Genomic DNA, 25203 nt, shown 5'->3' with positions numbered 1-25203 from the left:
TATATAGGGCAGGCCATATAGTATATACAGGCGGTCCCCTATTTTCAAACATCCGACTTACAAACAACTCCTACTTACAAATGGAGGGAGACAACAGGAACTGAGAGGAAATCTACTCCTAGGAAGGGAAATTCTCTCCTGTAAGAGTTAATATGGGAAAAAGGTGTCTCCACTGATGCTTTATCACCAATCCTTGTTTCCCTAATAACCCAAAATTTTCAAAATCCAATTGTGATTAGGACAGAAAGTGAGGTGAAATCTTCTGAACAGGGGCACAGACAGCAAAACAAATGATACAGGGGTGATAACCCTTCCCTATGTTATCCAAAAAGCTTAAAAATAGATTTTTTGGCTGGAGCTACACTTAAAAAATGTACCTGTTCCAAATTACAAACAGATTCAACTTAAGAACAAACCTACAGTCCCTATCTTGTTTGTAACCCGGGGACCGCCTGTATACTGCTGTTCAGAGTATATAGGGCCTGGGGGCACCACGCCTTTTTTAAAAAAAATTGGGTGCGGTGTTCCCCTTAATATCCATACCAGACCCAAAAGGCCTGGTAATGGGCTGGGAAGGGGGGGGGGACCCATGCCATTTTTCTCAATGATTTTCATCTATATTGCTGGGACCCAACAATACATTACAGCCGCAAGCAGTTTTAAATGACTTTTATTCCTTTAAAAATGTAATTTTGCTGCAGGGACTGTTCTAAACACGGTAAAAAGTGCCACTTTACAGGCATACTATAGTCACCCCCCAGGGTGACTGGGGGGTGTTTGGCTCATCCCTAGATATATACTACAATGACTTCACTATATACTCTGAACTGTATTATATATATATATACTACACGGACTGCACTATAAACTCTGAACTGTATTATATATACTATACTGATTGCACTATATACTCTCCACTGTACTCTATATACTACATGGACTGCACTATATATGCTGAACTGTATTTAGCAGTTTTTTCACCACAAATTTTTTCTTTATACCGGCATTCCCAGCAAAGAAATTCAATAATTTAGTGATCGGATTTATGATGTAATGTAGTATACCACTATACATTTCTTTATAGAGATCTATGCATCAAACCAAAAAGAGGGACAAATGAAGAGTAAAGCGGAACAGAGGGATCAGGTTCCTAAAAAGGGACAGCCCCTCCAAATCACAGACAGTTTGAAGTTATGTTGTAGGTGTCATGAACTGGTGCGACCAGAACTGTGTGGACTGCAACAAAGTGAACCAAACACGTGTAAAGTGAAACGTAAAATAATTTATTATAAGAAAAGTAAACGCACCTCCAATATGAAAAACAGTGATTAACCAGCAACTAACCCCAGTGACACACACAACAAGTAACTGCCTAAACCAAAACTATATACTGGTGTAAGACGTAATTGTAAAAAAGCCAGGGTCATACACGGGAGATCAAGCAGATTGGGCTGGGAACAAGACAGGACAGGGAGAGGGTAACAGGAGACAATGGGAACATGCGGAAGGGAGGGATCAGGCTGCAGGGCAGGGGTTCAGGAAAGGATACAGGGTCACAGGATACAAGGTACAGGATTCCGTAATACAGGTCACAAGGTACAGGATTCAGGAATACAGGTCAGGGCTCAAGGAAAATACCAAGGCAAATGTGTGAGCATTTGCCGGGTATAAATACACCCCTCCTGCAATCAGTCTCTGGTGACGCCTGACTGCAGGAGATGATATCAGCTCCAGACTGCTGGGAGACACCCGCTGGTGGACACCAGTAATGCGGCCCAAAGATCTGACAGCGCCACCAGCAGGGGAAACCTTTCCTGACAGTAGGGGAGAGGAGAGTGATTGGCTCCTGTAGTAGGCTGTCAGGTCCTGGGAGGAGGGAGCAGGGTTGTGGCTCAATGGACATACACAGCCCCGGCTGGGAGAGCAGACAAAGGGGTGTTTTCTATGGAGCTGGCTAGGCAGATGAGACACCCACAGATCATATAGGGAGCATATAGGTGGAGTGCAGTGTGGTGCGGTCTAAGTGCGATGTAAAATACTGGTTTTGAAGTAATGCAAAGACAACTGACAATAAACCCAGTGGGAAGACAACCCAATCAGGAAAACTCATGGGTCCCAACAGAGTGTAAAGAATAGATTTCAGCCGAACTGACAGTGCCTGTTAGGAGGGGCAGAATGCCGCCTGGCTGTCTCGTGCCCATGTGGGAAGATGTTCAGAGAAGTTGCGAACCCTACACTTTCCTTCATCGTCGGGGACCTTTCCCTGCCACTAGTTCTGTCCCTAGCAGGTAGCTGTCCCTACTCTACCCACTTGCAAATGCGCACCAATCCTGGGAGCCAGGGCTGTCCCAAAATGGCTGCTAGAATCACATGGGGCTGTAGCATCCAATTGGATAACTTCCCCAGTGACCCAGTAAACCATAGCAGAACGATGCTCCTCTTGACTTCCTCTCCAACTGCAATGCTGCTGTGGACCAGTGCCACCTACAGTGGAGAAAGTAGACTGCACTTGCCTACAAGCAGTAGTTTTGGGATCGACTGGGCATACAGGAAAGGTGGTTTTCAAGAAAGCAGACTATATATCATATTTAAGTCTGTCCATAACTAATATTTAAAAACAATGGAATTAGTATCACTTTAACCCTTTCTCTGCCACAGCCATTGTTTTTTTATTTTTTATTTTTGCAGACGTTTAAAAAATAAATTATTATACAGGATTTATATAGCGCCAACAGTTTATGCATCGCTTCAACATAAAAGGTAGACAATACAGTGACAATACAATACAAGAGGATTAAGAGGGTCCTGCTCAGAAGATCTTACAATCTAATAGGGTGGGGCAGGTGGTACAAAAGGTCGTAACTGTGGGGAATGAGCTGATGGAAGTTGTAAAAGATTAATTGGACGCGTGATAGGCTTCCCTGAAGAGACAAGTTTTCAGGGATTGTGATACGTACCTTGGAGGTGAGTCTGACGTGCAGAGGGAGACCTCTCGTATGGCTCTGGTTCCGGGATCACTGGAGTGGGAACAGTGACCCTCGGAGCACAGCGGAGTAGGAGAGCCTGCACGATCCGCTTGACTGAAGATGAAGTCAGCTTGGCAGAGACAGGAACAGGCTTGATTGCTGCGGATGCAGGAATGCTGAGAAGTAGCAGGCAGGTGCGCACAGATGCAGGACTTGTAGGCAGATGCACACAGATGCAGGACTTGTAGGCAGATGCACGCGGATGCAGGACTTGTAGGCAGATGCACGCGGATGCAGGACTTGTAGGCAGATGCACGCGGATGCAGGTCTTGTAGGCAGATGCACGCGGATGCAGGACTTGTAGGCAGATACACACGGATGCAGGACTTGTAGGCAAGCGCGCACAGGACAGCAGACAGAATCAGGGTCAGACAAGCCAGGTCACAGCAGCGGATCAATCAGACAGAAGCAGCAGGCAGAGAATGGTCAAGTCCAGGCAAAATCGGCAACAGGAGATCAAACAAACAGGAACACAGAGCAGGTCAAAGGCAACCCAAGGGGTCAGGACTGGAGAGAGCAGCGAGGTCAGGAGAAGCCGGTTAACACTGGAGCAGATGCGGGTTCAGGATTGGGTACAGGATGAGCTGCAGATCAGACAGCAAGGATGCATTCTGAAGAGGCACCTTTTAAGGATCACTGGGCGCCAAAGCTGTGTTACTATGCGCGTGTCCTCGATCTGCGCACGTGCATGCGCATTGGCGCGCGTCTATTCACTGCTGAGTGCCTATGGACTGGAACACGTCCCAATGGACCCGTGCGCCTGCGGCCAGTTGCAGAGCCATGTGCAGTACGTCCATGACACATTGTCTGAAGGCAGCTAGAGAAGGAGATAGCCAGAAAGGTTGAGGTAGAGAGTTTCAGAGGATAGGAGAGGCTCTGGAGAAATCCTGAAGACGAGCATGGGAGGAGGAGACAAGAGAGCTTGAGAGTAGGAGGTCTTGAGAGGAGCGGAGAGGGCAGTTAGGGTGATATTTGGAGACAAGATTGGTGATGTAGCTAGGGGAAGAATTGTGAATGGCTTTGTATGTTGTGGTTAGTATTTTGAATTTAATTTGCTGGGCGATCGGGAGCCAGTGTAGCAATTGGAGGAGAGGGGTGGCGGACACTGAGCGGTTAGTAAGGTGGATAAGTCTGGCAGCAGCATTCATGATAGACTGAAGAGGGTATAGCCTATGGAGAGGTAGGCCAATGAGAAGGGAGTTACATAGTTACATAGTTACATAGTAGGTGAGGTTGAAAAAAGACACACGTCCATCAAGTCCAACCTATGTGTGTGATTATGTGTCAGTATTACATTGTATATTCCTGTATGTTGCGGTCATTCAGGTGATTATCTAATAGTTTCTTGAAGCCATCAATGCTCCCCGCTGAGACCACCGCCTGTGGAAGGGAATTCCACATCCTTACCGCTCTTACAGTAAAGAACCCTCTACGTAGTTTAAGGTTAAACCTCTTTTCTTCTAATTGTAATGAGTGGCCCCGAGTCTTATTAAACTCTCTTATGCGAAAAAGTTTTATCCCTATTGTGGGGTCACCAGTACAGTATTTGTAAATTGAAATCATATCCCCTCTCAAGCGTCTCTTCTCCAGAGAGAATAAGTTCAACGCTCGCAACCTTTCCTCATAACTAAGATCCTCCAGACCCTTTATTAACTTTGTTGCCCTTCTTTGTACTCGCTCCATTTCCAGTACATCCTTCCTGAGGACTGGTGCCCAGAACTGGACAGCATACTCCAGGTGCGGCTGGACCAGAGTCTTGTAGAGCGGGAGAATTATCGTTTTATCTCTGGAGTTGATCCCCCTTTTAATACATGCCAATATTCTGTTTGCCTTATTAGCAGCAGCTTGGCATTGCATGCCATTGCTGAGCCTATCATCTAATAGGACCCCCAGGTCCTTTTCCATCCTAGATTCCCCCAGAGGTTCTCCCCCCAGTGTATAGATTGCATTCATATTTTTGCCACCCAAATGCATTATTTTACATTTTTCTACATTGAACCTCATTTGCCATGTAGTCGCCCACCCCATTAATTTGTTCATGTCTTTTTGCAAGGTTTCCACATCCTGCGGAGAAGTTATTGCCCTGCTTAGCTTAGTATCGTCTGCAAATACAGAGATTGAACTGTTTATCCCATCCTCCAGATCGTTTATAAACAAATTAAATAGGATTGGTGCCAGCACAGAACCCTGGGTTGCAATAGTCCAAGCGAGAGATAACAAGGGAGTGAACGAGTAGCTTGGTGGTTTAATTTGTTAAAAAGGGGCGTATTTTAGAGATGTTATGGAGGTGATGTCTACAAGCTTTTGACAATGATTGGATTTGGGGCTGAAAGGACAGGTCAGAGTCTAGGATTACACCTAGTACCCTGACATGAGGGGAGGGATTGATGGTTGCAATATTGATTTTGACCGAAAAGTCATGGAGGGGGGCACGGGCGGGGGGGGGGGGGGATATTACCAGTGAGGTTTTAGAGAGATTTAGTTTAAGGAAGTGGTGCGACATCCATGCTGATATGTAAGTTAGTAATGCGAGAGGAGACTGAAGCAGTGAGGTGAGGAGTAGACAGATAGATTTGGGTGTCATCGGCGTATAGATGGTATTGGAAGCCATGGGCAGTTATCAAGTGACCAAGGGAGGAGGTGTAGATAGAGAAGAGAAGGGGTCCAAGAAAAGAGCCTTGTGGGACCCCCACAGAAAGGGACAATGGAGAGGAGGAGACAGAGTTGTAGGTAACACTGAAGGAGTGATGTGATAGGTAGGAGGAGAACCAGGATACAGCAGAATCTTGGAGGCCAAGGGAATGAAGTTCATTGAGCATGGGTGGGTGGTTAACAGTATTAAAGGCCGCAGAGAGGTCAAGTAGTAGGAGTATGGAGTAGTGGCCATAGGTAGGGATGAGCTTCGTGTTCGAGTCGAACCCATGTTCGACTCGAACATCGGCTGTTCGATCGTTCGCCGAATTGCGAACGTTATGGGCCGTTCGCGCTAAATTCGTGTGGCGCGTCACGGCCCATAATTCACTGCGGCATCGCAGTGCATTGCTGGCTGATGATTGGCCAAGCATGCACTATGACCCGCATGCTTGGCCAATCACAGCGCCGTCAGTAGAGAGAGCTGTAATTGGCCAAAGCCAGGGTGGCTTTGGCCAATTATGGCTCAGGGGATTTAGTACACACCCCACACTATATAAGGCCGCCTGCACGGCGGCCCTGTGTAGTGTGTGTTCCGGTGTGCTGAGAGATAGAGAGAGAGAGAGAGAGTGTCATTTGATTTGAGTTAGATAGATTAGGCAGAACAGTCAGTCAGTTAGCTGCACTTACAGTGTATTGTGTATATATATGCATCCCAGGTGTTGCATATATATATATACACTGTATTCAGTTTAGCTAGATCCGTTCCTGTTATCTTCTATCTAGACTATTTACATTTAATGCAGTGCGTCCTGCTCACAGTGTTCAGCTAGATCCGTTCCTGCTATTTACATTTAGTGCAGTGCGTCCTGCTCACAGTGTTCAGCTAGATCCGTTCCTGTTATCTTCTAGACTATTTACATTTAGTGCAGTGCGTCCTGCTCACAGTGTTCAGCTAGATCCGTTCCTGCAATTTACATTTAGTGCAGTGCGTCCTGCTCACAGTGTTCAGCTAGATCCGTTCCTGCTATTTACATTTAGTGCAGTGCGTCCTGCTCACAGTGTTCAGCTAGATCCGTTCCTGCTATTTACATTTAGTGCAGTGCGTCCTGCTCACAGTGTTCAGCTAGATCCGTTCCTGCTATTTACATTTAGTGCAGTGCGTCCTGCTCACAGTGTTCAGCTAGATCCGTTCCTGTTATCTTCTAGACTATTTACATTTAGTGCAGTGCGTCCTGCTCACAGTGTTCAGCTAGATCCGTTCCTGCAATTTACATTTAGTGCAGTGCGTCCTGCTCACAGTGTTCAGCTAGATCCGTTCCTGCTATTTACATTTAGTGCAGTGCGTCCTGCTCACAGTGTTCAGCTAGATCCGTTCCTGCTATTTACATTTAGTGCAGTGCGTCCTGCTCACAGTGTTCAGCTAGATCCGTTCCTGCTATTTACATTTAGTGCAGTGCGTCCTGCTCACAGTGTTCAGCTAGATCCGTTCCTGCTATTTACATTTAGTGCAGTGCGTCCTGCGCACAGTGTTCAGCTAGAGCCGTTCCTGCTATTTACATTTAGTGCAGTGCGTCCTGCTCACAGTGTTCAGCTAGATCCGTTCCTGTTATCTTCTAGACTATTTACATTTAGTGCAGTGCGTCCTGCTCACAGTGTTCAGCTAGATCCGTTCCTGCTATTTACATTTAGTGCAGTGCGTCCTGCTCACAGTGTTCAGCTAGATCCGTTCCTGTTATCTTCTAGACTATTTACATTTAGTGCAGTGCGTCCTGCTCACAGTGTTCAGCTAGATCCGTTCCTGTTATCTTCTAGACTATTTACATTTAGTGCAGTGCGTCCTGCTCACAGTGTTCAGCTAGATCCGTTCCTGCTATTTACATTTAGTGCAGTGCGTCCTGCTCACAGTGTTCAGCTAGATCCGTTCCTGTTATCTTCCTACTGACAGGCAGGCTTGTCTGGTTACAGTATATAAAGCTACTTGAAGAAAATTACAGGTGTTCTATCCCAGCTTAGTGCAGCTACAGGCCATTAGTATGTCTGGAAGGCCAAGAAGGAGAGGCAGACAGTCACAAGCCAATAAGAGAGGGCAAGCAGGCTCTGTGTCTAGTGCTGGTCGTGGAGACGGTGCATCCTCATCAGCACGTGGCCATGGGACACGCTTGGCCTTTTTTTCGGCAGCTGGCCATGTTGAGCCGCAACATGCGGAAGACTTGGTCGAGTGGATGACCAAGCCGTCCTCATCCTCCTCATCCTCTCTCACCCATGCCCAGGGTGCTTTGTCTGGCAAAGCAGCGGCCTCTTCCCTCAGCTCAATGTCATCAGTGACTCCTTCCCTAGCTCCACCATGTCCTCATGAGGATTCCCTCGAACTGTTTGACCACAGTGTTGGGTACATGCTCCAGGAGGATGCCCAGCGTTTGGAAGGCTCTGATGACGATACTGAGCTCGATGAAGGCAGTAACATGAGCGCGGACAGAGGGGGTGCCCAAGAAGGACAGCAATCTGGCAGTCATGCTCCCCCTGCTGCAGCATACTGCCAGGTTTGCTCCAGTGATGAGGAGGGAGGGGATGATGAGGTCACTGACTCAACGTGGGTGCCTGATAGGAGAGAGGAGGAGGAGGAGGAGGAGGAGGAGGAGGCGGCAGCACATCACCAACTAGGCAGGATGCCCTCCAGGGGCCAGCCTAAGGGCAGCACATTGACTGCATCACACCCCAAAGCTCCACATGTGCAGGGCGCTGCAGTCTCTGCGCGTTATTCAAAAAGTTCTTTGGTGTGGGCCTTTTTTGAGACGAGTGCATCAGATCGCACCGCTGCTATTTGCAACATATGTCTCAAGCGTATCTCGCGTGGCCAAAATATCTCCCGCTTGGGTACCACATGCTTGACCAGACATATGTTGACCTGCCATGCAGTTCGTTGGCAAGCGTATCTAAAAGACCCACACCAAAGAACAAAGAGGATCTCTCCTTGCTCCTCATCAGCTGAGATTTCCAACCCCACTAGACCTTCAGTCCTCTCTGAGACCTGCAGTGAGAGGAATGAAGGTGTAAAATTAGGTGTGTCACAGCCAAGTACTTGTGGGCAATCTGCTTTTGGTACACCGACGTCAGATTGTACCAGGCAAATTTCCCTGCCCCAGCTGCTGCACCGCCGAAAGAAGTTTGCTCCCAGCCATCCACATGCCCAGCGGTTGAATGCTAGCTTGGCAAAATTGCTAGCACTTCAACTGCTGCCTTTTCAGTTGGTAGACTCTGCCCCCTTCCGTGAGTTTGTGGAATGTGCGGTTCCTCAGTGGCAGGTACCCAAACGCCACTTTTTCTCACGGAAGGCGATTCCGGCTCTCTACCGGCATGTGGAAGGCAATGTCCATGCCTCGCTGGACAGGGCGGTCAGCGGTAAGGTGCATATTACCGCTGACTCATGGTCCAGCAGGCATGGACAGGGACGTTACCTAAGTTTCACGGCGCATTGGGTGACTCTGCTGGCAGCTGGGAAGGATGCAGGACAAGGTGCAGTAGTGTTGGAGGTTGTTCCGCCACCACGCCTCCAAAATGCTGATTGTGACACACCTCTCTCCTCCACCCCCTCCTCTTCTTCTTCCTCCATGGCCTCTTCCTCGGAACCAGCGGTGCTCCGTAGGCGTTCAAGGGGCTACGCAAGTACGCAGGCCAAAAGATGCCATGCGGTGCTTGAGCTGGTGTGCTTGGGGGACAGGAGCCACACTGGGGCAGAGGTTCTGTCAGCTCTGCAGGGGCAGGTTCAGAGGTGGTTGACGCCACGCCAACTTAAGGCAGGAATGGTGGTTTGCGACAATGGCACCAACCTCCTCTCTGCCCTCCGACAGGGACAAATGACCCATGTGCCCTGTTTGGCTCACGTCCTTAACTTGGTGGTGCAGCGGTTCTTGGGCAGGTACCCGGGCTTACAGGATGTCCTGAGGCAGGCCAGGAAAGTCTGTGTGCATTTCCGCCGGTCATATAATGCCAGTGCTCGGCTGACGGACCTCCAAAAGGAGTTTAACCTGCCCAAGAACTGCCTAATCTGTGACATGCCCACCAGGTGGAACTCAACGTTGGCCATGCTGCAGCGGCTGCACACGCAGCAGAGGGCCATCAATGAGTACCTGTGCGACTATGGCACCAGGACAGGGTCAGGGGAGCTTGGTTTTTTTTCCCCACGCCAGTGGGCCATGATCAGGGATGCATGCACTGTCCTGTCACCATTTGAGGAGGCCACGAGGATGGTGAGCAGTGACAGTGCATGCATCAGTGACACTGTCCCCCTTGTCCACCTGTTGGAGCACACGCTGCGTGGAATAATGGACAGGGCACTTGAGGCAGAACAGAGGCAGGAAGAGGAGGACTTCCTTAGCTCTCAAGGCCCCCTTTATCCAGACAGTGTTCCTGCGTGCCCGCCGATCACACAGGAAGAGGACGAGGAGGAAGAGGAGGAGGAGGAAGATTGTGTCAGTATGGAGGTGGAGCCTGGCACTCAGCATCAGCAGCAGTCTTTAAGGGATCAGTCCCAAGAAACACATGGACTTGTACGTGGCTGGGAGGAGGTGGCTGCGGACCATGTCGTTCTTAGTGACCCAGAGGACTCCGGACCGAATGCCTCAGCAAACCTACGCTGCATGGCCTCCCTGATCCTGCAAAGCCTGCGTAAGGATCCTCGTATTCGTGGTATCAAGGAGAAGGACCAATACTGGCTGGCAACCCTCCTTGATCCACGTTACAAGGGTAAGGTTGCAGACCTTATCTTGCCATCGCAGAGGGAGCAGAGGATGAAACATCTTCGGGAGGCCTTGCAGAAAGGTCTGTGCAACGCGTTCCCAGAGACTGGGAGGTTACAAACTCCTGTTTCTGGACAACGTGTTGCTGAGGCTTCGGTCAGTCAAAGAAGGAGCGGTGGAGAAGGTGGCCGTCTGACCGATGCGTTCAGACAATTTTTTGGTCCGCAGCCCCAAGGTATGATCGGTTCCAGCAACCATCGCCAGCGTCTGTTTTACATGGTGCAGGAATACCTAGGGGCAAGATCAGACTTGGACACCTTTCCCACCGAAAATCCTCTGGGTTACTGGGTCTTGAGGATGGATCACTGGCCAGAGCTTGCACAGTATGCAATTGAGCTACTGGCCTGTCCTGCATCCAGCGTTCTTTCGGAACGCACATTCAGTGCTGCTGGAGGCGTGGTAACCGATCACAGGGTGCGTCTGTCCACCGACTCGGTCGATCGGCTGACCTTCATAAAAATGAATGAGTCTTGGATCACCACCAGCTACCAAGCACCTGATGCTGATGTAACCGAATAATTTTTTTTGAAATCTCAGATCCCTTCAAAGACTGCCTATGCTGATGCTGAGTGACTATCCCTGAGTAATTATCCTCTTCCTCCTCAATCATCACGCTGATAGCTTGTAAGAACATTTTTGGTTCTGGGCGCCACCACCAGTGCCTAAGGCACAATTTTTCAGCCCCTGTTTAACAGGGGCGTGTAATTACAATTTTTGATGTAATACTTTGCAGCAGGGCTCGTTCCTGCATTCCAACTAGAGTGTCTGTGAGGGGTTGCAGTGTTGTGGCACCAGCACCAGTGCCTAGGGCCCAATTTTTCTGCCCCTGTCTAACAGGGGCGTGTAATTACAATTTTTGATGCAATACTTTGCAGCAGGGCTCGTTCCTGCGTTCCAACTAGAGTGTCTGTGAGGGGTTGCAGTGTTGTGGCACCAGCACCAGTGCCTAAGGCCCAATTTTTCTGCCCCTGTCTAACAGGGGCGTGTAATTACAATTTTTGATGCAATACTTTGCAGCAGGGCTCGTTCCTGCGTTCCAACTAGAGTGTCTGTGAGGGGTTGCAGTGTTGTGGCACCAGCACCAGTGCCTAAGGCCCAATTTTTCTGCCCCTGTCTAACAGGGGCGTGTAATTACAATTTTTGAAGCAATAATTTGCAGCAGGGCTCGTTCCTGCGTTCCAACTAGAGTGTCTGTGAGGGGTTGCAGTGTTGTGGCACCAGCACCAGTGCCTAAGGCCTAATTTTTCAGCTCCTGTTCAACAGGGGCATGTAATTACAATTCTTGATCTAATATTTCACAGCAGGGCCCTGTGAGGGCTTACAGTGTTGTGGCCACAGCAACACCTAAGGCCCAAATTTCTGCTGAGTATATAGGGCAGGACCCTACTTTCAAACATCTAACTTACAAACGACTCCTACTTGCAAACGGAAGGAGACAACAGGAAGTGAGATGAAATCTACCCCTAGGAAGGGAAATTCTCTCCTGTAAGAGTTAATATGGGAAAACAATTTCTCCTTTCCACTGATGCTTTCCAATCCTTGTTCCACAAAAAAACCCAAATTTTCAAAAAACATTTTTCATTGGGACAAAAAAGTGAGGTGAAATCTTCTGAAGAGGAGGAAAGACAGCAAAACAAATGTCACAGGGGTGATAACCCTTCCCTATGTTTTCCAAAAAGCTTAGAAAAGATTTTTTGGCTGGAGCTAAACACGTTAAAAATGTTCAAAATTACAAACAGATTCTACTTAACAACAAACCTACAGTCCCTGTCTTGTTTGCACCGCCTGTATACTGCTGTTCAGAGTATATAGGGCCTGGTGGCCCCACACCTTTCCTTATTTTAATTTGGGTGCGGGGTTCCCCTTAATATCCATACAAGACCCAAAGGGCCTGGTAATGGACTGGGGGGTACCCATGCCGTTTGTCTCACTGATTTTCATCCATATTGCCATGACCCGACATGACATTAAACCCGCAAGCAGTTTTAAATGAGATTTTTTCCTTTAAAAATGACATTTGGTGCAGGGACTGTTCTAAACATGGGAAACACGCGTCACTTTACAGGCATACTATAGACACCCCCCAGGTACGATATTTAAAGGAATATTTCACTTTTTTTTTTTTACTTTAAGCATCATTAAAATCACTGCTCCCGAAAAAACGGCCGTTTTTAAAAGTTTTTTTTGCATTGATACATGTCCCCTGGGGTAGGACCCGGGTCCCCAAACCCTTTTTAGGACAATACCATGCAAATTAGCCTTTAAAATGAGCACTTTTGATTTCGAACGTTCGAGTCCCATAGACGTCAATGGGGTTCTAACGTTCGTGCGAACTTTCGGTCCGTTCGCGGGTTCTGGTGCGAACCGAACCGGGGGGTGTTCGGCTCATCCCTAGCCATAGGTTTTAGCAGTTACTAAATCATTAATGAGTTTTAGTAAGGCAGTTTCTGTGGAGTGCTGCGAGCAAAAGCCAGACTGTAAGGGGTCAAGAAGGTTATTTGCACTGAGGTAGGAGCTAAGACGGTTGTGGACTAAGCGTTCTAGAAGTTTAGAGGTGAATGGGAGCAATGAGATCGGTCTTAAGTTGTTCAGGTTGGTGGGGTCCAGTGAGGGTTTTTTAAGTATGGGAGTGATCTGCGCATGTTTTAGTGTTGAGGGGAAGATGCCACTAGAGAGGCAGAGATTGAAGATGTGAGTGAGGGAGCATAGAATAAGAGGGAGACCGTAGTAATCTTGAGGGAACAGGATCTAGGTGGGCAACTGAGAAAAGTTTTGTAACCTCTTCAGTACTAGCCAGTTCAAAAGGAGAGTGTTGATCGTGCTGTTAGGCAAGATATGTTGAGTGGGGAAGATGTACGCACAGTGGAGATGTCATCACGTATTGCATCAATCTTGTCTTTGAATTGATTGGCAATCTCTTGGGCAGTGAGTGAGTTAGTGGGTAGAGTGGGTGGGGGACGAAGCATAGAGTTAAAGGTTGAGTAGAGCCAATGGGGACTGGATGACCAGATAATAATAAGAGAGACAAAGTAGGCTTGTTTGGCAGCTTGGAGGCAGGAATTGTATTTTAGGAGGGCAGATTTATATAGGGTGAAATCTTGCAGGCATTTGGTTTTATGCCATAGTCATTCAAGAGAACGGCAATATGTCTTGAGATTTCTAGTGTTGTCAGTTTGCAGGGTTGTAACAGTCCGGGCCTGATTCTGCGTGTAGTTAGAGGAGCAAGTGCATCCAGTGATGATGAGTGAACTGTAGACAGAGGTGGCCAGGTCAGGACAGGGGAGAGATTATGTCATATAGGTGGGTCAGTAGCAGAATAGAGAAGAGAAAGGTTAAAGTGTCCAAGTATCCTACAAGTAATCGTTTGCTGCTTGGAGGGGTGGGTGGATGGAAGGGTACAGGATACAGTGAAACTGATGAGGTTGTGATCAGAGAGCGGAAAGGGGTTGTTGGTGTGGATGCCAGGAGTACAGAGATGGGAGAATACAAGGTCAAGGGTATTACCATTGGAGTGAGTGGAAATGGTGTCCATTGGGTTAGGTCAAAAGATGAGGTTAAGTTGAGACGTTGAGTTGTAGCTGGGCTGTTAACATTGACAGGGATGTTGAAGTCACCAAGAATGATAGTGGGTATTTCAAAGGAGAGACAGTAGGGTAGCCAGGCAGCACAGTCATTAAAAAAATCGTGATTCTGGTCTAGGAGGCCAATAAATTGCTGCAATCCTCAGAGAAATGGAAGAAAACAGACGAATACAGTGCATCTCAAAAGAAGAGAGGGATAGAGAGGGAGGGATAGGAAGGACTTGGAAGGTGCTTTGTGGGGATAGAAGGAATCCAACTCCATCTTCTTTCTGTTTGTGGGGTCTGGGGGAGTGAGTCCAGTGCAGGCCACCATGGGAGAGGGCAGCAGTAGAAGGCGAGTCAAAATCTTGAAGCCAGGTTTCAGCTAGTGTGAGTATGTTAAAGCCATGAGACATGAAAAGGTCATGCACAGATGTGAGCTTGTTACAGATGGAGTGGGCATTCCAAAGGGCGCATGAGATTGGGGGGCTTGCTTTAGGAAGTAGAGGGATAGAAATTAAACTGAGTGGATTCGGGCTGTTGCCAGAGGAAGAGGGGTGCCGGATATGTGGTTTGCAGTTAGAAAATGGAGGACCAGGATTTGGAAAAATGTCCCCTGAGACTAGGAGAAGGAGGGTGAGGAAGTTAAGATGGGAGTGGGATGTGTATGAGCGCACATGTCTAACTGCCGTGGTGTTTAGGTCAGCATGTGGGTTCAGCAATTGCAAGAGCTGACGGGTGCAGTAGTAGGGAGAGGGTAGGAGTGAGGATGATATGTGTATGCTGTGGGGTAGAGAGGAGGGGTAGAGTAAAGATAATTTGAGGGTAGAAGAGTAGAAGGATCATGTTAGTGGATAGGTTGTGGGAATCTGGCTTCAAATGAATTTAATGTCTAATGCTGGTTTGTTTGCCATCTTTCCGGAGTGAAGCAGAGTCCTTGTATCTTCATACAGCTTTAGTTAGCCTGCTTTAATTAAACTGCAGTGGTAAAACTGCGCAACACTTGTGACAGAGACACTCAAGAAAGACAGACATGGTGTCTGCGCCTTCCCTATAGGGCGTTTTAAATTTATAGGGCGATTGAGTAGGCAAGCATTTGCCAATTGATCAATATAGGGTCTGGTTTGAGACACATGAATATGGGAGGGGAGATGGGCAATACCAGACCACCCATAGACATAAGCTAGGGTCGTAAAAGGTAATTGAATCTTTTGATCACTTAAGCCAAATGGAAAATCATTCACCAGTTATGTTGCTAATGCAGTGCATTTGTTATAGAGCCAACATTATTAAATATATAAGTTTAAAGATTATTTAAAACCCCCAAAATATTAAATTTTTTTCTGAAATCAGGGACCCTGGAGAATAAAATTGTGGTCATTACTGTTTTTTATATAACACAATATTAGTTCAAGGGTTTATCAAGCACAACATTTAAGTACAAATACACTAAAGTTAATTTTAGGGCACACAAACACAATATATTAGCCACATTTTTTAGTAAAACAAAAGATGAGGTTGAGAAGAAGGAAAAAAACTGAAAACAAGAAATTTAAAATAAAAGTTGAAAATAGCAGCAAATAACCAAATACACAAAGGAAAAAAACAAAACAAAAACAATACAATACCAAATGAAATAAGCTAAACTAACCCAAATACACCAAAAAAACTACATACTGTAATAATAATAATAATAAAAAATAAAAACATAAAAACACTGAGTAGATTTTTTTTCCTATTAAGTAAATTTTAGCTAGACAGCTCATTGACCAATGTATAAAAAATTTGTGTTGGCGAATAAAATTCCTCTGAAAAATTTTCACTCCTCCTTTGTCATGATCCTTTTTTCTTCTCTATAGGTCTTTGAATTTCCAGCAATTATGGGCGTTCCCATCGGCACTGAGGAGGACCCTAAATATATCCGGATGGAAATTCATTACAGCAATTTTCAAAACAAGGAAGGTGATCATGTAATTATTGTTATTCTGTTACAAAAGAAAAAAAAAAAACAAAACACAGCCCATTTATGCTATTGCATTGCGGTAACATGCGCATTAATGAGCTTATTACCACAACAAGTGGCAAACCACATTACATGCATTGGTGCAATGCAATGCCATTCATTCTGAAGGGCAACCCAATGCACCTTGCTGACAAACACGTGACAATGCACTAGTGTGTGTTGCAGTGTGCTGCCAGAAATTAAACATGCACCAATTTTGGTGTGTTGGCAACTTATTCATTCTAAATAGGGCTGCCATAACACAACTCATGTCAATGTGCGACATCACGCAAGTTATCACACCACAAAAAAAGTGCGGCTTTAACCAGTAGCCATCCAGCCACCGTTGTTATACTACGGCAGGTTGGCTCTCCTGGGCAAATCGCCGTAGCTGTACGTTGGCCCTTTCTAGCTATAGCAGGCACAGCGGGGGACCCGATGCAATCGCCGGCACGAGAGCCAGAACGGGAATGTGTGTGTGAAAACACGCACACATCCCTGTTCTGACAGGAGAGGAGAGACAGATTGTCTGTTCCTACTAGCTAGGAACCGCAATCTGGCTCCTCCTCTAGTCAATCACATCCCCATACAGTTAGAAACACTCACAAGGAAACACATTTAACCTCTTGATCACCCCCCTAGTGTTAACCCCTTCCCTACCAGTGACATTTACACAGTAATCAGTTCATTTTTATAGCACTGATCGCTGCATAAATGTCAATGGTCCCAAAAATGTGTCAAAAGTGTCCGATCTGTTCGCTGCAATGTCACAGTTCGCTAAAAAACGCAGATCGCCACCATTACTAGTAAAAATAAATAATAATATTAGGAAGCGTGTCTAAGATCCATTTCCCGATTGGCCGAAAGGAGAAGTAATCTGATTGGCCGCCAGGGAGGAGGAGGGAGGAGACGGAAGCCCCCGAGCAGAGGAAGGGGAAGCCGCCCGTGATACCTGCTGCCCGAGATGCCCACCATAGATAGGGTAAGTGCTCCCGACCTGACCGGGGGGGTGGGGGGTGGGGAGGTGGCTGTGGGTGCACTGTTTGCCGCCCCCCCCCTAAAAAAAAAATATCACCAACCACCACTGGGAGCGACTGGCCTCAGGTGATATGAAACAAATCCTCCTACAGAAGTTGTACCTGTTTATCTGCAGTCTTCTCTTCTCTACAACCATTCAAAGTCCAGAATTTATCAAGCTTGTCTGAGCTGTCAGAAAACAGAGGTCAGAGAGCTAACATTACACTCTACAGAGCTCACTGTGGAGAGCTCTGACAGCTGATTGAAGGGAAAGGACACATACCCCTTCACACAGCACACAGGAACAGAGCTGAGGCTGTCAATCACAGGCTGTGTGCTGGAGGTCCCTCCCCCTTACCTTTTTTTTTCTCTTGGTGTCAGAAAAACTTGTCAGAAGTGATTTATGCTGATAGCAGAGAAAAGGGGCAGCAGACAGAAATGACACTTAGTGCTTTGGATTGAGACAAGTACACACTATAGAGCAGGGGTGCTTAAGAAAGAAAGCAGACCACTTAAGTGATTTGGCAACTGGTGGGCCACAATGAAATGAAATGATTCAGACATTTGACTTTTTTATTTTGAGTAGCATAATGAACATTTTCCTCCTGCAGCTGCTGAATGCTGGTAGGAGAGCGAGGAGGAGAAGCCAGCTTTCAGCAGTTGCAGAATATGACAGGGAAGCCATGCGGGCCCCCTGGAGCATGGAGCAGAATCACAATTGTGACCCCTGACGCTACACCAGTGGTTGGAGGGGGGAGGGGGATAAAAACACATCTCTACTATGCAGGGCCGTCTTTAATATTGATTGGACCATGGGCAAAAATGTCTTTCTCCCCCCCCCCATGCAATTTCACTTTCCACCTGCTCTGAGACATACAATAAATAGCAGCTAGACTTAAAATCAGTTTACTTTATCAGATCAGGCAGCAATTGCGATTGGTTGCCAGCATATCATTACTGCTTACTGACTGGTTGCTAGAGGTTACAGCACACATTATGGCTCACTGATTAGTTGCTAGAGGTTACAGCACATCATCTCCTCACTGCAGGGGGGCATGATATACATATGAATGCCGCCTTTATTTACATATCAATGCCGCCGGCCGCAGCTATTTCCTTAGTAATGGCACCGCTATTTACACATGAATGCCGGTTATTTACATGTAAACACAGGGTCTGCAGGTGAGTCATCTGTACACAACAATAGGGCAGAGCAGGGCAGCATTAGTACCAGCACTTCACACTGAGATATTGGGACACAGCACAGGACTAAAACTTTAAGGGACAAGGGAATTTAAACTGGGATAGTTGGCAAGTATGAGGTAGCTGCTTTGGGCCCCACAACAATGACAGGGCCCAGGGCAGCTGCCCCTTTTGCCCTGCCTTAAAGACGGCCCTGCAACTATGAGATTTTACACTTTGCCATAGCATTCTATTATATCTTGCAGGTGTGGTGCACTTTCTGAAAGCTCACTCCTGCTATAGAGGGGTATTCTTTGTTCATATTTCATGTCTGAGGTTTACAACCACTTTTCAATAACATATGTACATGGGAGGGGGGGGCAGCCCTCTTTGTTTGTTACATATTCACACCTTTCTTCCTGCTTTGCAGCTCAACACAAATGGGCGGCACAGTGGTGTAGTGGGTAGCACTCTCGCCTAGCAGTAAAAAGGGTTGCTGGTTCGAATCCCAACCACGACACTACCTGCCTGGAGTTTGCATGTTCTCCCTGTGCCTGCGTGTGGTCCCCCCACACTCCAAAGACATGCTGGTAGGTTAATTGGCTTCTGTCCAAAATTGGCCTTAGTATATGAATGTGAGTTGGGGACCTTGGATTGTGGGCTCCTTGAGGATACGGTGCGAAGTATGTGTGGTTCGCTGCATAAATTGACGGCACTATATGGGTACCTTAAATAAAAATAGGGATAATTGTAGACATGCAACCACACTTATAGGTCAATCAAAATTTAAATTGTAAGGTGTGTATTCAATTTTATGGTCACGATAGCTGCTCCTTATAGTCACAGGCAATCATATGTATAACATTGTGTGTCTGATTTGCAGGAATTTTGGATAGTTCAGGTATAAGAATTTTTTACACTCCACAATTACGTGAACACGACGCTGGTGTTCTGATGACTGGAATTTTCACGTTTCCTATCCATTTTGTGCCTCCCGGAGCTGATCATTTTCGCAGTTATGGACTTTGCAACACTCATCTGATCCCACAGGTAGGTACCTGGACCTTATGTCTCACAAAATCATGGAGACTAAAGCAGTGATTAGCTTTTTTGCAGTTCTGGTGTCATGGATTCAGTTCCCATCAGAACCATCTCTATTTGGAGCCTGTATGTCCTCTCTGTGGTTGTTTGAGGCCCCCTCTTCTGCCCCCACATGCTGTTGTTTCTACAGTACCTACAGACCAGAAACCATGGGGCTTATACAGTATTTACAGTGGTTCTAAAGGCTAGACATTTTTTACCTTAAAGCGTAACTCCACTTTTGTTGAGGAAAAAAACATTCCCCTCTGGGTGATCTATGTACATTGCAAGGATTTTAACAAACTTTGTTGCAGATTCCTACCTTTTGTTATTCTGAAGAATTCCCTGTGTGTTTGTCTGTGTCCATGTGGGAAAGTGAATCTGTATAGGAGTGGGTTCATAATTATCAATCAGCTGCTGCACCTGCAGGGCACTAATAAGGAAAGCTGCAGGGTCTGCATCCCTTTAGTCTCCATTCACACTTGTACGACTCCAAAGTTGCGCCGACTTTGGAGTGCAGCTTTGACACAACTTTGGATGGGTGCAACTTGGACACGACTTTGGCTTTGAGCAGTGATAATGGACAACTGTTGCATTGTATAACATTTAGGTACGACTTTCATGCAACTTCTGAGGGTTAACATTGAAGTCTATGGCCCTCAAGTTGCATGAACGTCGGACCAAAGTAGTGCATGAACTATTTTGAAGTTGCTGCAACTTTAAGTCACACATAGTTACATAGTTACATAGTAGGTGAGGTTGAAAAAAGACACAAGTCCATCAAGTCCAACCTATGTGTGTGATTATGTGTCAGTATTACATTACATATCCCTGTATATTGCAGTCATTCAGGTGATTATCTAATAGTTTCTTGAAGCTATCAATGCTCCCCGCTGAGACCACCGCCTGTGGAAGGGAATTCCACATCCTTGCCGCTCTTATGCCCCGTACACACGGTCGGATTTTCCGATGGAAAATGTCCGATCGGAGCGTGTTGTCGGAAATTCCGACCATGTGTAGGCTCCATCGGACATTTTCCATCGGATTTTCCGACACACAAAGTTGGAGAGCAGGAGATAAAATTTTCCGACAACAAAATCCGTTGTCGGAAATTCCAATCGTGTGTACACAAATCCGACGGACAAAGTGCCACACATGCTCAGAATAAATAAAGAGATGAAAGCTATTGGTCACTGCCCCGTTTATAGTCCCGACGTACGTGTTTTACGTCACCGCGTTCAGAGCGATCGGATTTTCCGACAACTTTGTGTGACCGTGTGTATGCAAGACAAGTTTGAGCCAACATCTGTCGGAAAAAATCCTAGGATTTTGTTGTCGGAATGTCCGAACAAAGTCCGACTGTGTGTACGGGGCATAACAGTAAAGAATCCTCTACGTAGTTTAAGGTTAAACCTCTTTTCTTCTAATTGTAATGAGTGGCCACGAGTCTTATTAAACTCTCTTCTGCGAAAAAGTTTTATCCCTATTGTGGGGTCACCAGTACAGTATTTGTAAATTGAAATCATATCCCCTCTCAAGCGTCTCTTCTCCAGAGAGAATAAGTTCAGTGCTCGCAACCTTTCCTCATAACTAAGATCCTCCAGACCCTTTATTAGCTTTGTTGCCCTTCTTTGTACTCGCTCCATTTCCAGTACATCCTTCCTGAGGACTGGTGCCCAGAACTGGACAGCATACTCCAGGTGCGGCCGGACCAGAGTCTTGTAGAGCGGGAGAATTATCATTTTATCTCTGGAGTTGATCCCCCTTTTAATGCATGCCAATATTCTGTTTGCTTTATTAGCAGCAGCTTGGCATTGCATGCCATTGCTGAGCCTATCATCTACTAGGACCCCCAGGTCCTTTTCCATCCTAGATTCCCCCAGAGGTTCTCCCCCAGTATATAGATAAATATGAGTGGTTATTATTGGAAAACATGGAGAATGACTTGTCATGCAACTTTGATGTCGCGCGCTTTGTGATAGACTCTCATAGACTCGCTGATCACAGATCAGAGTAAGGGGTCTATCCCGACCCCTTACCACTTGATCAGCTGTCAGCCAATGACAGCTGATCATGTGATGTAAACAAAGCCGGTAATCGGCTATCAGCGTGAGGAGAAAAAAAATAGGCGATCACCGGCGGCTGCGAGAGGGACATCAGTCCCGATCGTGGAGAGGCTTCTGTGTCCACCAGCGTCACCTACCAGTGTCCACCAGCGCCAACTACCAGTGCCCACCAGCGCCACCTACTAGTGCCCACAGTGCCACTCATCAGTGCCCACAGTGCCACCCATCAGTGCCCACAGTGCCACCTATAAATCACCATCAGTGCGTCATCACCAGTGCTGCCTATCAGTGCCACCTACCAGTGCCCATCAATGCCACCTACCAGTGCCCATCAGTGACATCTATCAATGCCACCCTCCAGTGCCACCCATCAGGGCCCATCAGTGCCGTCTTATCAGTGCCCATCAGTGCCGTCTTATCAGTGCCCATCAGTGCCATCTTATCAGTGCCTATCAGTGTGGCCTTATCTGTGCCCATCAGTGCAGCCCATCAGTGCAGCCCATCAGTGCCCATCAGTGCAGCCCACCAGTGCAGCCACATCAGCGGATATCAATGAAGGAGAAAAATTACTCACTTGCAAAATTTTATAACGAACTATGAAACATGTTTTTTTTTTCAAAAGTTTCTTTTTTTTTTGTTTGTTTAGCAAAAAATAAAAACCCCAGTGGTGATTAAATAACACCAAAAGAAAGCTCTATTTGTGTGAAAAAAATGATAACATTTTCATTTGGGTACAGTGTTGTATGACCGTGCAATTGTCATTCAAAGTGTGACAGCGCTGAAAACTGAAAATTGGTCTGGGCAGGAGGGGGGTTTAAGTGCTCAGTAAGCAAGAGGTTAATAACATTCAATCAAAATATGATTTGTGTCGCAATTGTATATGATATTTTTTTTTTCTTTCCCTACAAAAGTGGAGTTACCCTTTAATGCATTCCTTGAATTAAGGTAAAAAATGTCCCCTGTATTTGTATCGCCCCCTCACGGCTCCTTATACTTACCTGAGCCTGATCTCGATCTAGTGCTGTGCTCATATGCAGCCGGCTCTCTCCTTTCTCTCTCTGCTCTCAGTGCCAGCAGTAGCTGCCACTGGCTCTTGCTGCTGTTAATCATATACAGTGCTATGAAAAAGTATTTGCCCCCTACCTGATTTTTTTGCATATTTGTCACACTTAAATAATTCAGATCATCAAACAAAATTTTAATACTACACAAAGATAACCCGAGAAAATACAAAATGCAATTTTTAAATGATGATCTCATTTATTAAAGTAAAAAAATACAAAATGCAATTTTTAAATGATGATCTCATTTATTAAAGTAAAAAAAAGTAAAGTGAACAAACATAATGGAAGCTGCCCCTTTAACCACTTGACATCCGCGCTATAGCCGAATGACGGCTACAGCGCGGACCTGAATTCCCTGGAGGCCGTCATATGATAACCTCCCCTGTGCACGCGCCCTATAGGGCGTGCGTGGAGCGCGCTGTGATCACCAAGTCATTGAGACTCGGGTGATCACCGGTCCGAGTAAGGGGCCGGCCCCGGCCCCTTACCATGTGATCAGCTGTCAGCCAATGACAGCTGATCACATGATCAAAACAAAAGCTCTGTGATCGTTTTTTTTCTCCTCACGCTGACAGCGCGAGGAGAAAAAAAAGTCGATGACCGGCTTATCAGCAAGGGACATCGGTCCCGAAGAGGAAGAGACAATTCTGCCTCATATGTGCCACCGGTACCCCCTGCCAGTGCCACCTGCCATTGCCACTTGACAGTGCCCACAGTGCCCACCAGTGCCACCTATCAATGCCCATGAGTGCCACCTATCAATGCCTACAAGTGCCACCTATCAATGCCCACCAGTGATGCCAATCAGTGCCACCTAGCAGTGCTACCTATCAGTGTAACCGATTAGTGCCCATTATTGCCACCCATCAGTGCCCATCACTGCCACCTATCAGTGCCCATCAGTGCCGCCTCATCAGCATACATCAATGAAGGAGAAAAATTACCTTTTTAAAAATTTTATAACAAAATATAAAATATATTTGTGGGAAAAAAATGATAAAAATGTCATTTGGGTGCAGTGTTGTATGACCGCGCAATTGTCATTCAAAGTGCATCAGCGCTGAAAGCTGAAAATTGGTCTGGAAAGGAGGAGGGTTTAAGTGTCCAGTAAGCAAGTGGTTAAACGTGAACAGGTCACCAAATGCTGCGGGAAAATTATATTAAATGATGAGGCGCTAGTGATGTTCAGTGAATCAAAAATGCAAATACAAATACATAGCAAGCTAAAAGTTTATATATGAAAAATCCCAACACCAAATTGTGATGCTCAAAATCGGATTCCCAGTTCTTCACCACAAGTGCTCAAGAGATGGGTGAGAGAGAATTATGACCCTTTTTACAGGAAGGTCAAACAGTGCTTCTGGAATACCAATTCATTCCACTGACTGCACAGTTCCACTCCGCTGGCCCCTCGAGATGAAACTAAGATGGGAAAAATGACTCCACAAGAGACATAGAGGGAGGTCTCATAGTGTAGTATTTTAATAGATAAAAGCAAATGACAACAACAAATGGTGATTACACTCACATGTTACAGTGCCGATCCGGGCACCAGGTGTAATCAGCATGTGCAAGTCGGCTAGTCCTAAAGGGATAGCGTGAAGTCCGCATCTCTCCTAAGGCCAAGCCTAGATAGGATGTGGGATCAGAACCTGGAATGGTAGCTCCTCTGCTCCGACATATGTTTCGCCGTATTAGCGTCTTCAGGGAGTGATGTCACGCCACTCCTAGCTTACTTAAAAGTGAATGGAAAAGGTGCTGTTGGAGGAGAAGACAAAAATGTAATGCATAATCTCCCTCTAGGGCAGTGGTTCTCAACCTTGCTAGCGCCGTGACCCCTTGATAAAATTTCCCAAGTTGTGGGGACCCTTATTTTCAAAACGTAGGTTGTCAGCACCCAAGGCAAAACAAGTAATTTGCGCCCCTAATGGACATTTCACTCTCCCTGAGTCCCTTCCACATCGTATAGTATTGAAACCCCTTATGATACATTTTAGGATGTACCACTCTCTTTGTTCTCCTTTCTTTCCCTTTTATCTCTCTCTATCCTAATTTCTTGTTTTTTTTCCCCCCATCCCTCTCTCTAGCCATCTATCTTGTTCTTTTTCTTATTCTTTCTTTCCCTTTTTCTTTCTTTTTTTTTTCACAATCAAGGATTTTATTAAAGATAATGTGGTTTACATTGACATTATGAGTTAATAAAGCAGTATTCAAAAAAAGAAGTACAATTTAACGTCGGTTAGCATTACAACATTTGGCTGTTAACATTCAGATAGTACAATATACTTATTGGAATTGTAATCTGATCACTTGTAAGGAAGTGAGATAGATGGAAGGGGAAGAGGGGAGGAAGGGAGGTGGGGGGGAAAGGGGGAGAGGGAGGGAATAGGAGGGGAAAGGGAAATGTTGAGAGCATATCAAAGAACTTATGTCATATGTAATTTTATGGGAAACCTAATATAAGAGTTTTGTAGCATTAGCTTTTACCTGCAAAGTGTTTGATATTCAAACGAGTAGGTAAATATTAACCATGGCTACCACGTTTTGATGAAGCTTTCGCTATGTTCTTTTTTCATCTCTAGAATGTCTTCCACCTCATATAAGTATTGCACTCTGTCCAACCAATCCTTGACCGAGAGGGTATGGGTGGTTTTCCAATGTGTAGGAATAAGAGTTTTTGCTGCGGTTAGTATGTGTCTGATGAGGGATTTCTTATGCCGTGTACACACGAGTGGACTTTTCAACGGACTGAACTCCGAAGGACTTTTCGAAAGAG

At 46.1% G+C, this 25203-nt stretch overlaps 1 protein-coding gene across 1 annotated transcript in view; it reads left to right on the top strand.

Moving 5' to 3' along the window:
• Positions 1–25203, top strand: part of LOC141105260 (putative DBH-like monooxygenase protein 2) — a 125649-nt gene that overhangs the window by 61549 nt on the left and 38897 nt on the right. The window contains exons 6-7 of the mRNA XM_073595144.1: positions 15876–15978; positions 19101–19267. Coding sequence (XP_073451245.1) covers positions 15876–15978; positions 19101–19267 — 270 coding nt within the window. The remainder of the gene's footprint in view (positions 1–15875; positions 15979–19100; positions 19268–25203) is intronic.

Source organism: Aquarana catesbeiana, linkage group LG08 (assembly GCF_042186555.1).
Source record: "Aquarana catesbeiana isolate 2022-GZ linkage group LG08, ASM4218655v1, whole genome shotgun sequence".
Lineage (NCBI taxonomy): Eukaryota > Metazoa > Chordata > Amphibia > Anura > Ranidae > Aquarana > Aquarana catesbeiana.
Note: the sequence above shows the minus strand (reverse complement) of the source record. Positions and strands in the feature narration are given on the sequence as shown.